The following is a 13,967-nucleotide window of genomic DNA, read 5'->3' on the forward strand; positions in this document are numbered from 1 at the left end:
ACAAAATTGTTTGATTCTCTAGTGTAACAATATGCAGCTTAGTACATTTTGATAATCTCCATTAAATTAGTAATCTAAAGTAGTAACTTAAGGATACAAGACTTTATATGCTAAGCATACAAAGTTTTTTCTTTCTAGAATCATGTATTTTAGGCTAGAAAGAGCCTTAGAAAACATCTAGTTCATACTCCTTACTTTAAATAGGACCAAACCGAATCCTCTACAGGGCTTAGAGTCAGTTCACTCAATCCTAACCCAGTGCTTTTCCAGCACTCTGCTACCTTTCCAAACAAAAACAAAAACAAAAACTACTAAGGAAAAGTAATTTTTTTCCTGGACAGTAATATTCATATGTGCTCACTTAAAAAACGATATCTATCCAGATCATGGAGAGAAGTCAGTAATGATTTCTACTGTAAACTCAAGCTTTCAGCATCCGGTTCTTACCATTCACTCAGTGGGCACAAAGGACTTTAAAAATAAACTGAATCCCTCTCACCTTTAAAAAAAATAATTGGGATAGCTTTCCCAAACAATATATCAATGCACTTTTCTTTCAATTTCATAACAATTCAATAAAAACGTACTCAATATTTGCAAGGAGGACAAAGCTGAATATTCAGTCAAAAGACAGAGTCAACAAATAAATTATAGTATATGATAAATACCAAGATTGAAGATTGCAATAAATGTCACACAGAGTTATGCTAAAATTTCAATTAAAAAAATACTAGTCTATAATAAACCTGAAACACATATAAAGATGTCACATGTTCCTTTTCTAATCTAATTATCTTTACTTATTTGTTTTTTGCAAATATCAAATAGGATTTTTTAAAATAAAGTAACCCATTCCTTCCTCTATTGATAATTATAAATTTCATCATAAGCCCATTCTTTCATATACTATAATCAAGGTAATCAAAAGTGGAACTAAAACTAAATCTGCACTGACTCCTTAAAATGAAAATTTTATAGTCCTCAAACTTCCCCTATGAATACATTAAATAAAATGGTAATAGTATTAACTTCCAATATTTTGATATTTCTAGCAAAAACCAGATTTATGTGTGTAGATATGCACACTGTATCCAGCACTGAACAAATAAAAAGCGCAAGTTGTAAAATATCATACATAGTACAAGTCTATTTTATAAAAAAACAAAAAGCTAAGTATAATTATATATGCATATGTACATCTGGGAATAGAGCAAGGTACAGTAAGAAGGGTACTAAACTTTTAATACTGGATTGGTGGCAGATAGAAGATATATTCATTTTTTTTCTTTATATACCTATCAGTTTTTGACCCATTATAATAAACATGTATTACTTTATAACTTTTAAAAGTATGTAATAATTTTTTTAAAGGGGAGAGGATGTGAGCAGATAAAGGACAAAAATTTTCTCACAGCTTACTGTGAGTATATTAGAATTGAGATACTGTTTTTAGCAATCTGAAGTTACTTATGTAACTGAAACTGATAAGATTTTTTTCTTTCTCTGTAAAATAAATGATACATTTGTAGAAAGTCTATGCTTCTACAAATTTTCACACACTATTTCAACAGCCTATGAATAGGGAGAAAAATGAAAGAAGTGAAACAGAGAGGTTGTGTGCATTGCTGGCGGTCACACCGTAAAATCATGTTCTCCCAGCTCCTCATGCTATGCTCTTCCTAAAATAAACAGACTATGTATGTTAAAGTTAAATACAGATGCTATGAATCTGTGAAAAATGGTAATGAGTGTGGCCAAAGATACCACTGTGGCAAAGGCATTCTCCATCTTAACTCCTAATGCTTTGATGGGAGAAATAAAAAGCAACCCTGTTACCTCTGCTGCTAGTTCTCTCTCTGCAGTTACAGACCTTAGATCCTGAGAAAAGCATGAAATAACTACCAGGTACCTTGTGGGGTCCTCTGCAATGAAGCAAAACCTATGGTGTCCTGAACTAGAATATAAAAAATATCCGAATACAATATTCCGTTACTCTCATGGTTTCAAGAAGGCCTGACTTTCAGACTCTTGAATAATGGGAACTGGGGGTTATTTAATGCACTTAGAATATTTGGTTTTACTTTATAAAGCTTTAATAAGCACATGTGCATAAAAGTCAGAAAATAAATTTTATCTAGGTTAAACATAAATCTGAGACTATTAGTAATATCATGAAAATTACATGACATATTGTCATTTTTTTATTTTTAAAGCTAACTGGCCACCATTTTCTACCAAGACCACCATGTCTTAAAAAGCAACAACAACCGACAGATCTTTCTTTGGAAGAGAGGGAAGGGAGAAAGGGTAGAAAAAGGGCCCAAGTTCCTGCTGTTTGATTGACTAGATAATATTTATTAATCATTTAGTGCAGAAGCAAATTTTAATAAACTTGTAACTGATCAAAATGTTTCAGAGAAATGGATCACTGACAAGGTAATGTTTCTGACTGAAATGTGAGCTGGTTCCCAGATTTAGGACTTGTAAACTGCCTAAGAAATCAAGGCAGTAACACGATATTCACATTTAATCCACATTAAAGGTATTTTAATTTGCATACATTCATAGGACACACTTGTTTGTTAAAAGGAAAGAGAGAAAAATTTATAGAATTGATCTTCCAGAAAGAAGAAGAACTTCATGCTGTTTTATCTCACGATCACAGTTTAAGGAAAGTGTTTGTTTTAATATGCACAGTTACCCTAAACCTCAAATATATATCAGCTTACGTTAAAAAAAAAAAAAAAAAAAAAAAAATTAAAATGCTGGGAGGAGAGGCATCTATTACGTTGAAGTCCCTAAATAGTATATGAGATAATAAATAGTTTTCATCAGTGTTTAATAAATATATACAGTGTATGAGTAACATCAGTGTATTGTGAGATAACTATGTTCTCAAACTCATTTAGACAAATGTCAAAAATATTTTTTTGGAACAGTGGTGAAACATTAAAATAAGACAGGTATTTTAAAACATAGACAAAGGATGAGTGACTTTAGAATAAGGTTCATAACCTCTGTTTGAGAATAGGGTTCAAAACCTCTGCACGCATCCTCAAAAGTATGACAATAATACATAAACTGTATTTACGCTTGCATTAAATAAAATCTTTAGTCTGTGAACTGAAATACAGCCGTTTTATTTGCAAGTTCTACACAAAATAGCCTAAAACAGAGAGAAAAGGGCTTTTATTAGAATGTAGTATTATTTATGAGCACGTAATAGCAAGAGCCCGCCTACATTTCTGGCAAGCAGCGACTGTATTCTACAAACCACTGATGGGCTAAACAAGCTATTAATGACAGTTGCTTTTCAACATTTAAAATGGTCAGACTGTGTTGCCTGACCACAAGGACAAGTAGGTCATCACTCTCAAATGTTATACAATATAAGAAACATAAATGAGACCTCTGTGGGGAGAAAAAACCCACAGGTATGGCTCCAGAGTTCTTTGGCTATTCAACTATTAATAGAAAGCAAATCCCACTTAAAGTTGTAAATACTTGTAACCCATTTTACTAAAAGATTTATCATCACTTGTTTAACTTTCCACCTACAGCTGAACAAGGTATTATTAGTCCTATTGTCCAGCTCCAGCCCTAAAATATACAACTTAATATCCAGAACCCAAATAAAGAAAAAAAAAAAATAGCCCTTTGCTACTCTTACAGAGTAAGATGATGAAATTTTTCACCCTGTATAAACCTGTGGAGTGTCTGTCTCTCTGGGTTTATGAATGCCCAACTAATCATTCATAGGTTGCAGAATCCTACTCAATGAGTATATGGGGGAACATCTAGATTTTTCATCAGATTCAGAGGGCCTTGTTCATTGGACACATGTCTTTCAAGTCAATGCCTTTCAATGTACTTTTCTTTCCGGTGGTCACTGCATCAGTGGCATTTGCCTCACTTGGGAGCTTGCTAAATGTAGAATCTCAAGTCCCACCCCAGACCCATAGTTTAAACAATATCCCCAGGAGAGTCATATGCACATTAAAGATGGTGAAGCACTGACCTAGAACATGTCCCCCTACCCAAACCCACCTCCAGTTATTTGACTTTTCAGAAAAGAGAACAAGGGAAGTTTAGAAATATCATACTGATCAGGATAATTCACTTCATTCCCTGCTAAAGGGCATGGCATAGCAGTCCTTTCAAGCCAGAAACAACCCACAAAACTATTTTGACCTAAAAAAAGTGACAACTTTTCATATAGCTCAACCTAATATATTCAGATCTCAATCCCTCTCCCAAGAGGAAAGGATAGCATTATTTTTATAGATTGCTAATAAAACAATCATAGCCATATTGTAATCAAATGGCAAGGTTCTATCTCCTGTACACTTTCATAATTGTAACAATAAAAATGCATGTTAATGTCACCTACTTGACTGTATTAAAAACACTCTAAAATGTAAATCTTTTAACCCCCTATTACATAGTTCAATAAGGGTTACTACTCACTATATTATCCAGAATTTAAAAACATAGGATGGTAGAAAAATATGGAGTCAGCTACCTTTGATATACAGAGAACTTAAGAGTCAATTTTCCGCACCCTAGGACATCTTTAATAAAAAAAAGTCAGGAGCAACATCACCATCTAATAACCACCCACCTCCACTCCTTCAACCCTGCTGTGTTAACAGACATACACTGGAGTCACATCAGAAGGTCTTTAATTTGTATATGATTCTTCATCAAGTAAAAAATACTATTTCCTTAAGTTCATTATAAAATCTAAGCACAACATTATAAGCAATGTTTCCACTCATTTTCTCTAAGCTTAAATAGATATGGACACTGAACTCTGAGATGTTTTGTATTCAATTCTGCTGACCATTCAGCAGGACCCCTGTAGGAGGACTCCTGAGGATTCAAGGTCTATTCAACATCGATTTCTGACATTTTTCATTATGAATTTCTCATTTGAGGCAAAATTTTTCAAAGACACCCCACCCTGTGCCACCCCTGATAATGGCTGTAAGTTTAATACATAACTGGAAGTACAAACAAAAATCATCCACAGAAAAACAAAGTGCAACACTAAAACGCCAAAATAGTGAACACAGGCCTAGGATTTGGTGTTACCATAGCACCAGCTAGAGGGAAGGGGCTTGAAAAGGAGTGGGACCAGAAGAGGCAGCCTCAGGAAGCTGCTTCTGGGAGAAAATCAGGTAAACAGAATACATGTCAGTGACAAGAAAGAAGAAAGTAGTAAGAAACAAACTGCTGAAGAGAAACAAGACATGCCAACCTCTTCCTCCCTGCCACCCCCATCATCATCTGTTAGAGAAATTACGCTTCGATGTACTGCAGAAGACGGCACCTTTAAACTAGGAACCCTGTCTACAAAATGTCTAGGATTTCTAAAATGGAAGGAAGGAAGGAAGGGAGGGAGAGAGGGACGGAGGGAAGGAAGGAAAAGAAAGAAATCAAATCACCCCCATATAAAGCTACTATAAGAAGTAACTAGAAAATGCAAATTAAAACATTTCAGTAGATGAAAATTCTTCCCCTAAAACCAACTACAAAGCACAAGACTCATTTGGACAAATAACAAAAAGAAAACCTAGAATCAGACATTCAAAAAATAAAAACAGAAATGGAAGGAAAATATTTCAGATATGGAAAATACATTATAAGGTGCACAAAGAAGAATAAATTTGAATGAAAATTTAATAAGAAACACTGAATAAAAGCAGGAAAACAATTCAGAGAATAAAGACAAAGTAAAATAGTAAAGAGAGAGAGAAAGGGACTGAAATAGAAGACAAGCAAAGAAAGATTATATATTGGAGTCACTAAAGAAGAAAATAAAACAATGGAACAGACTAATATTTAATTCTATAATCCATGAAAATTATTTCTGGAAATGAGAAAACTTAAGTCTACATATGAAATTGCCCAGAAAAATTAGCCAGAAACAATCAACTTTGAGAATTATCCTAGTAAAAGCAAGATCAATGAAAAAATGGCAATGTCTCAAGGCAAAAAAATCTAATTATTTATAAGGGTAAAAAAATAAGGCTGGTACCAGAGATATCAAGAGCAGAATAATATCTCAAGAAAGTCAAGAAAAAACTGTAAGCGAAGGATTTTATGTCCAGTCAAGCTGTCATTCAAGTGGCAAGACTCCAGAAAAACAGCTTGGAATGTACAAGATTTTGGAGAATAATGTACATAGGAGCCTTTCCTGAGGAATATACTAGTGGAAGAGTTTTATACAAACAGGAGATAAATGGGGAAATATAAGCAAACAAACTGATGGCAAATATTTAATATATTCAATTTTAAAGGTGATTCTAAAACAACGTAACAGCATGGGTAGAAGAACAGTACGCAAACATTTTATATTCTAACAAAGTAGCAAAAAACACAGCAAGAAGAAATGGGAGGAAAAGGAAGAAAGGGAAAATACAACAGGAGCATTGTCTATAATGAAGGTAACAGGTGGGAGTCAAAGGATGTCATCTATAAGGTTAAATAGGAACAAGGGGGATTAAAACCATTATAAAAGGTATAAATACAAAGGTAACCACTAGAACAAAAATGCAAACCTTCCTAAGTTTCATCATCATAATTACAATAGCTCTTCAGAGACAATTCTCCATAACATTCTGTACATCTTACATCAGCCATCAGCCTTTGTTCAGAACTATCTTTTCAAAGATGTTTGGTACAGCAAACAGTCTTTGGTATAGCAAAGATGTTTAGTATAGCAAACAGTATAGCAAACAGCAAGATAGAGACAGAATCTCCCCCTGGGCCAGAAGGCATGTTTGTTACCTAACTAGGATAATAAAGGTAATGTCTTTCTCTTGGGCAAAGTTTGGGCAGATTTTCTAACAGCTCCCTAAAGAACTCCTAAATCTGGAGCCCCTCAGCTATGACACAAACCCACTGGGTATGCAGCATCACCCCATGGGACTTGGGGGTCAAGGGGAACCTATACAACCATGAAGTACATGCTACTTTTTGTGCTGTTAGTAAGAAAATGCTTTGTCTCTGACCCAGGGAATCTTGTGTCTTCTGTCAGCATCTATAAAAGTGTAGCAGGCATGCAAGTTGGGCTAAAATCTCAAACCCTTAATAAAGGAGACACAGCTAAATAGAGAAAGAAACATAGTAAATATAATGATACACAGTAATTATGGAGTGATTTACAGGATATACTGATAAGTGAAAACAGCAAAATACAAAAAAGTATACACAACATGCTTTAAAAAAAATTATTTATTTGTTTATTTTTTGGCTGTGCTGCACGGCTTGCAGAATCTTAGTTCCCCAACCAGGGTTCAAACCCGGGCCCCTGGCAGTGGAAGCACAGAGTCCTAACCACTGTACCTCCAGGGAATTCCTTACAATATGCTTTTTATAAGAAACAGGAAATAGGAATACATACACATATGCATATACATATATATACACATAATCTTACAAAAAGCACAGGAAGGATAAACAAGAAGTTAATAAAATATGCTACCTGCAAGGAATAGAGAATAGCTAGAAAGGAAGGGAGTGACACCTCTCTGACGATACTATTGTGTATCATATTTTGACTTCTGGAAGTATGTTAACATTATAGATATTCAAACATAATTAAATCTACAAGAATGGGAACAAAGGCACCTAAAATTGAATGCAAATGGAAACAAATGAACGCCACTATATTTCAAAGGAATAAACTACACTCAAGGGGAAAAAGAACTACAAATAAATCTTGAAATCTTTTATTTAAGTTTATTTTCAAAATATATAGTTGTACTGGAATTATTTTATGTATATTATATGATTGAGCAAATGGGTAAATGTATTAGTGTTGTTAGGAGTCCAGGTTCTCACTTTACATAAAGGGAAATACAAATATGAAATGGGGGAGGACAAGGAAGAATTCTGTGGTATGGATTGAAATTGGAGGTATCAGTATGATTCACACGTTCTTAAAAATATTTTTCTACTTACCTACCTACCTCTATTTAACTATCTAATCTAGCACTGAAAGGTCCTAGAAGTAATGAAATCCCAGAGACAATGAGCATATCACATGTCCAGACCTTGATTCCTAAAATACCATTTTCCTCTAAAATGGAATAGGGTAATTTGAAGAAATGGCTGAGTCTGGGAGTGGGACAGGGAAGGTATAAGATAAGCCTGAAACACCTTGTTGTGTCAGAAAATGAGGACGTGCTTAAAAAAAAAAAAAAAAAATGGGAGTATGTTGAAAGGACCCAGAAACCATCTTTAAAGAAGATTCTCTGAACAAATCTGTGACAACCTGAGTGTCAAAATAAATAAGAAAAGTAACTGATAATAACCTAGTCATGAGTCTTTGCTCACAATAAGTAAATAAAATAAGAAAGAAGGATGGGCTTTTCCTTATAATGGAATGCTGGCTGCTAAATATAGGGGGAGTGGTAGAGCTGGAAAAATCTCAATTTTGCAATCATTAGGCAAGAATCATAAATGGATGTCGGGGCACCAACCTTCAAAAGTTCTGTCTAGAATTTTAAACAGACATAGACTTTATGGGTAGTACACAAGTTTGTGAGAAGAAAAATAAAATGGTATTGGGGAGTAAACTGTAAGAAATTTAAGCTAAGAATGACATGCTGGACAGTTCCCAGGAAAAGTTGGCAACATAGAAAAGAATGACAGAATAAAGACTGAATCAAGGGCTTGAGAGATTGTGACAAATAAATGAATCGGCCCTTGAAGAGGTTCCAGGGAAACAGAGTCCACCTATCTTATTCTTTTCTCCATACACCCACACTTGTTCCAGATAACTATATATACCAAGAAGAGCCCATAAACAGAGTACAAAGACTGTGCAACCATATATGTGTTCTGGTGACAAATACACTGCATGCCATTTTTCTTAACTCATTTAAATTTGTACTGGCTTTTACCCTCTCTTAGAACAATGCTAATTTTCTATGATAATCCAGATAAATTTGAAAAGACAAGAAGGGTACATAAAGAAGAAATTAACTCCAAATGTGTGGGATGTTTTTCTCATTTTAATGTTACACTATATATTTTTAAAAATCAATCTATTAGAATCTATACTTTAATTGTATTTGGTATACAGCCAATTCAAAGAAGGGGTACGTGTGCTAGAAGACAAAGGTTATAAGTATCTGTTCAGCTGGAAAGTGGAGAGACCAAACCTAAGGAGCCCACAGTTGCTAGACAGACAGGTTTCTTTGTGCTCAACCAATGAATTCTTAAGTTCACTTCCTTCTTAGGCAGTTACAAAGAACATCATTGACTTTACTGAATATTATTAGTGTACAAAGCAATATATATGTGTATATATGTGATAATATGTATACATGTATTCATATTATTAACAGTTCAGTCAGTGGGTCAATTTTACAATGTCAAGTTACAGAATTTGAATGACTTAAGTAAAATGTATTAAAATCATCTACTTCCACTACCTGTTGTACTAATCATGGCTCTCTCATCCCTAAAATGCATTATCTTTGAAATACATTTGATGTATATGACCCAGATAAAATGAAATATAACTCAGAGTCAAAAATGGAAAAGGTTTCTAAATACTTTTAGCTGAAGAATTCTTTGTTCAGAGGAAATCTTATTTTAAAAGTTTAAAAGTATACAAAATAACTAAAAGTGGGAACTATTCTGGCTAAAATGGGCAGTGGAAGTCTGGAGTGCCACCTGTTTTGGGGAGACTTCCTGGCAGCCCAAGGCAGTTAGAAAACCACTGCTGCATAAGATTATAAGTAGAGTATAAATGCATGAAATTGTCACTGAATGTAAGTTCATACTAGTGAGTATTAAAAAAATATGGAATTTAAACAAAAAAAAAGAATCTAACTCATCTACTGATGAATATGAACCAAGTAAATATACAGTTTTTTTATTAAATAGTAATTTACAAGAGAAGTATAAAAGACAGCTCATTTTGGAACTATGTTAGCTGTACTTCCTTGTTATAAGCTGCCAATTGATACTGGCATTAGATATCTTAGATTAATATTTTTATTCTGATGTCCATATGTATGTCCTAAATATCATGTGCCACTATGAAGTGATAAACAGGGATTCAAGAAATAATTTTTAATAATGAGAATAACAATATTATTTAATTACTTCTAATCTGGACAAATATATATACTTCAATTTTTCTAACTAGTTTATTATATTCTGCTTTTAATAATTAATCTATAATTTTTAGGATGATTTTATCATTTTTAAAAAGTCTAGGTTTCCTCAGTTTCCTTTAGCTATTGAAAGAAAAACCAAAAATCCTTTCTAACTCTAAAACTACTATAAATAAAAATGAAGCTGCCTCTTGCTACTGTTTGCTTTGTGGGAGCAGAACAAAAGCACATTAATAGTTAACAAAGCTACAATATGATATACGAATGAAGTCTTGCATTAAAAAAGTACTTAGATTGTATTTACAAAAGAATCTCTATCATTAATTATTCAACATTTGGATTTGACCAGAAACCAGAGCATGACTTTATAATGCTCTGTTTAAATGAACTACTTAATGTTGTAATGAACACTCAATGTGGTGAGCTCAATGAATTTTGGACCTGGTATAATACAACAGTTTTTCCAATTTTCTGATCAATTGACAGATTTTAATGTTAACTCAGTTGGAATTTTACTTGCTTTAAAAATGTTTACTTAAACAAAAAATTTTGCATCTCAATTATTTTATATTCTAAAACTGACTGTAGTTTAAACCAATGCATTATTCATAAAGCAAAGACATCAGGAAAAACAAAGCTGTGCACTTCTTTCAAAGCAGTTAAATTGCTAAAACATACCATATTTATGCATGCAATATTTGATTGTGTTTTTCTTAAAACACAAGCTTGTTTTTGTCAGATCAAGATTTGCCAAAAATTCTACACCAAACACTTTTCTTTATAATTAAAGCAATCATCAATCCAAGGATTGTCATCCATTTTATTTCATCTCTACATCAGAAAAAAGTAATTTAAAAAAAATTTTAATTCCCTTGAAATGATAAGATAAATGAAAATGTAAGTGCCTTCACGTAATAACAGTAAGCTGACCCTTTGGGAAATGGTTGACTTTCTCAATACAAGGTATTCAAAGCTCATTCAAAAGTGTTCATTTAGAATGCAGATATCAAAGATGATGCAAATGTTCAAGAGAAAATTAGAACTTACCAGATGTTCTAATCCAGCTTTGATGTTTCCAGATTCCCTAAAATAGAAGAATAAAAGTTTAAAATAGTTGTTAAACACTTGTCTGCTATAACTTATGTTTACCTCAAAAATATTTTATAAACCCTTATAATTTTTTCATATATCTTTCCTAATGTTCATAATAACATTGTTTTTAAGGACAAAACAATTTCCTTACGGAACAGATAATTTATTTATATCTAATAGTAGTACTACCGCTAAAATTGATATTCGTCTAGTAGAAAGAATGTTTCAGACTTTTCAAAGTCAGTGGAGAACAAAAAAGAAATCAAATATGTTATTTACTATTTGCACACTGTCTTTATTTTACATTAGCTTTTTCATTAGAGTTTATGTGTTTTCAATGTTTATTATGAAAATGTTCAAACATACAGATTCTATCCCCCATCTGGAGTCTACAATTGACATTTTACTACATTTGCTTTATCAAATATCCATCCATCAATAGGTGCATTTTTATATAAAAAATAGCCACAAAAAGAATGTTTGTGAGTACATAGTTAAATAAATCAATCTTAAATTTTTTCCTACCATTAATTTTATCAACTTAGTGCCCACTACAAATCAGAACCTAAGACTATTGTAATATTTAAAAGCAAAAAAACCACCAATGGAAACACAAACATCAAATACCACAATATATTTTAAGTATTTATTTTCTTGCTTTTCACTTTAAAAAAGAGTGCTGATGAAACTAAAAATACAAATAACTGTGCAAGTAGCAAAGATAATTTAAATACACATTTGGTGAAATATGGCAATAGTGAGATATTTTTCCTGATTTTGGTCAATGCTAATTTATCAGTGACAAATGGACTTTGACTTTTCTCACTCCAACAAGCAGTATTTGAATTCCATCATTAACATCACGCCTTATTTGTTTTAACATAAAATTATACTTCTACCACATTGCAGAAAATAATTATGAAACATCCAACAACAGTACTGCATTCATGATGTTTAATCTTTTCCCCATACCTCTTTCTTTCTCTGAAGGGGCCCCAATTTTATTTCTTTTCTCTTTATTTTGTCTCCATTTTTTTTTTTTTTTTTTTTTTTTGCCAAAACTCTACTTACTTCTGTTTCCTTTGTCTTGCTATACAATCTTTTCAAATTTCCCTATCTTTTTCCCTTTGGCTCTACTGCTTGAAAACTATACTCATGGCTTCCAACCTTTGCTCTCACTGCCCAGTCTGGCATCCTGGGAATAAATTCCACTGTCTACTGATTAGTACTCATCTTTAGCCATTCTCTCTTCTGCTTTCTGCTTCTGGCAATGCTATATATTCAACATTTAAAAATTTAAGGATTTCTGAAACTTATTCTCTGGATGCAGTCCTAATGAAAAATGACAGAAATAAATTGTAACAAGGTGTCAGAGAAGGCCAATAGCTACATAAATAATTATTTTTACCTTTATTATTATAAAATTAATGTATTTGTTGGAGCTAGAAGTCAGATGAATCTTTAAGTTTTCACAAGGAAATTCTCATATAACCATTTGTGCAATTTAAAATTTAAACAAAAAGAATAATACATATAGTGAGACATCTGACAGTGTAATATGTATGTATGTATATGTATACAGTCTACAATAAAATTAAATCTTCTTCCTATCAGTGACTCCCAGTTCTCAAGCACTGATATTAGTTATTTGTTTGTCCTTCCAAAGATAGTCTATGCATGTGTGTGCATGCTTCTGTGTGTGTGTGTGTGTGTGTTTCTCTTCTTCTTCTTTTTTTTAACCCAAACAGAAGCATACTATACACACTGTTTTGTACCTGAACTTGGCAATCTATCTTGGAGCCAAGTATATTTATACTATATAATACACATCTATTTAATTTTTCCCCCATGGCTACATTGTCACATCATGGTTCTTATTAGAAAATAATGCTGCAATATAAAAGAACAAAAATGTTCAGATTCAAAGTACAAGTCCATAATTCATTATCTAAAACCACTGGGGTTAGACATGCTTCATTAGAGTATTTTGGATTTTACGAAAGGTAATAAGGTACATATAGTGTATGTCATAAAACACTGACAGCAAGGCTTGAAGAAGCATCTCATCATCATACATATTAATAATTCTGAAAGAAACATATGAATGTCCACACAAAGTGGGATAAACAAAGACTATAAACAGCCTCATCTCAGGGTAGGTTTTGTTGTCAACTGACTTCGTCACAAACTTAGGGAAAATTTCCCAGTTTTCTGAGTTATTTGCATTTTGGAGTCAAGGATAAGAAAAAGAAAGAAAGGAAGGAAGGAAGGAAGAAAGGGAGGAAGGGAGGGAGGGAGGGAGGGAGGAAGGGGGAGGGAGGAAGGGGGGAGAACAGGGTGGGGGAGAAAGCGGGAGAGGGAGAAAGGGAGGGAGGAAGGAAAGGTTGGCTAGGTATTGCTTTGTTATGTTTCCAAGTGATTCTTTAAATTAAATAATTCTAGGATATATGCATTTTGAATGGCATGCCTGAAAGAAAACTAGGCATCATCCGTGACACATGCCCCTTTCCTTCGCTACCAAACGTAAACAAATGTAATCAACCACAAGGTCTTGGCTATCCAACGTCCTTAATTATCACTTAGATTTAACCACTTCCTTCTGTCTTCACAGCTATGTCTTATTTTAGGCCATTATCTTTTCTCTCCCTGATGACTGCAAAGCTTCTTAATGGGTCTCGGTGACCCCTGCCTTGCCCCATGTCAATTCATTCTTCATAATACATTAAGATCTTTGTAAAA

General features: G+C 33.2%; 1 protein-coding gene across 6 annotated transcripts in view; it reads right to left on the reverse strand.

The window, feature by feature from the left end:
* The window catches only part of RSRC1 (arginine and serine rich coiled-coil 1), a 427,490-nt gene that overhangs the window by 202,704 nt on the left and 210,819 nt on the right, over nt 1–13,967 (reverse strand). For all 6 annotated transcript variants that reach the window (XM_059921838.1, XM_059921836.1, XM_059921835.1 and 3 more), the window contains one exon: nt 11,184–11,220. In XM_059921838.1, the coding sequence (XP_059777821.1) occupies nt 11,184–11,220 (37 nt within the window). The remainder of the gene's footprint in view (nt 1–11,183; nt 11,221–13,967) is intronic.

This window comes from Balaenoptera ricei, chromosome 4 (genome assembly GCF_028023285.1).
Source record: "Balaenoptera ricei isolate mBalRic1 chromosome 4, mBalRic1.hap2, whole genome shotgun sequence".
NCBI lineage: Eukaryota > Metazoa > Chordata > Mammalia > Artiodactyla > Balaenopteridae > Balaenoptera > Balaenoptera ricei.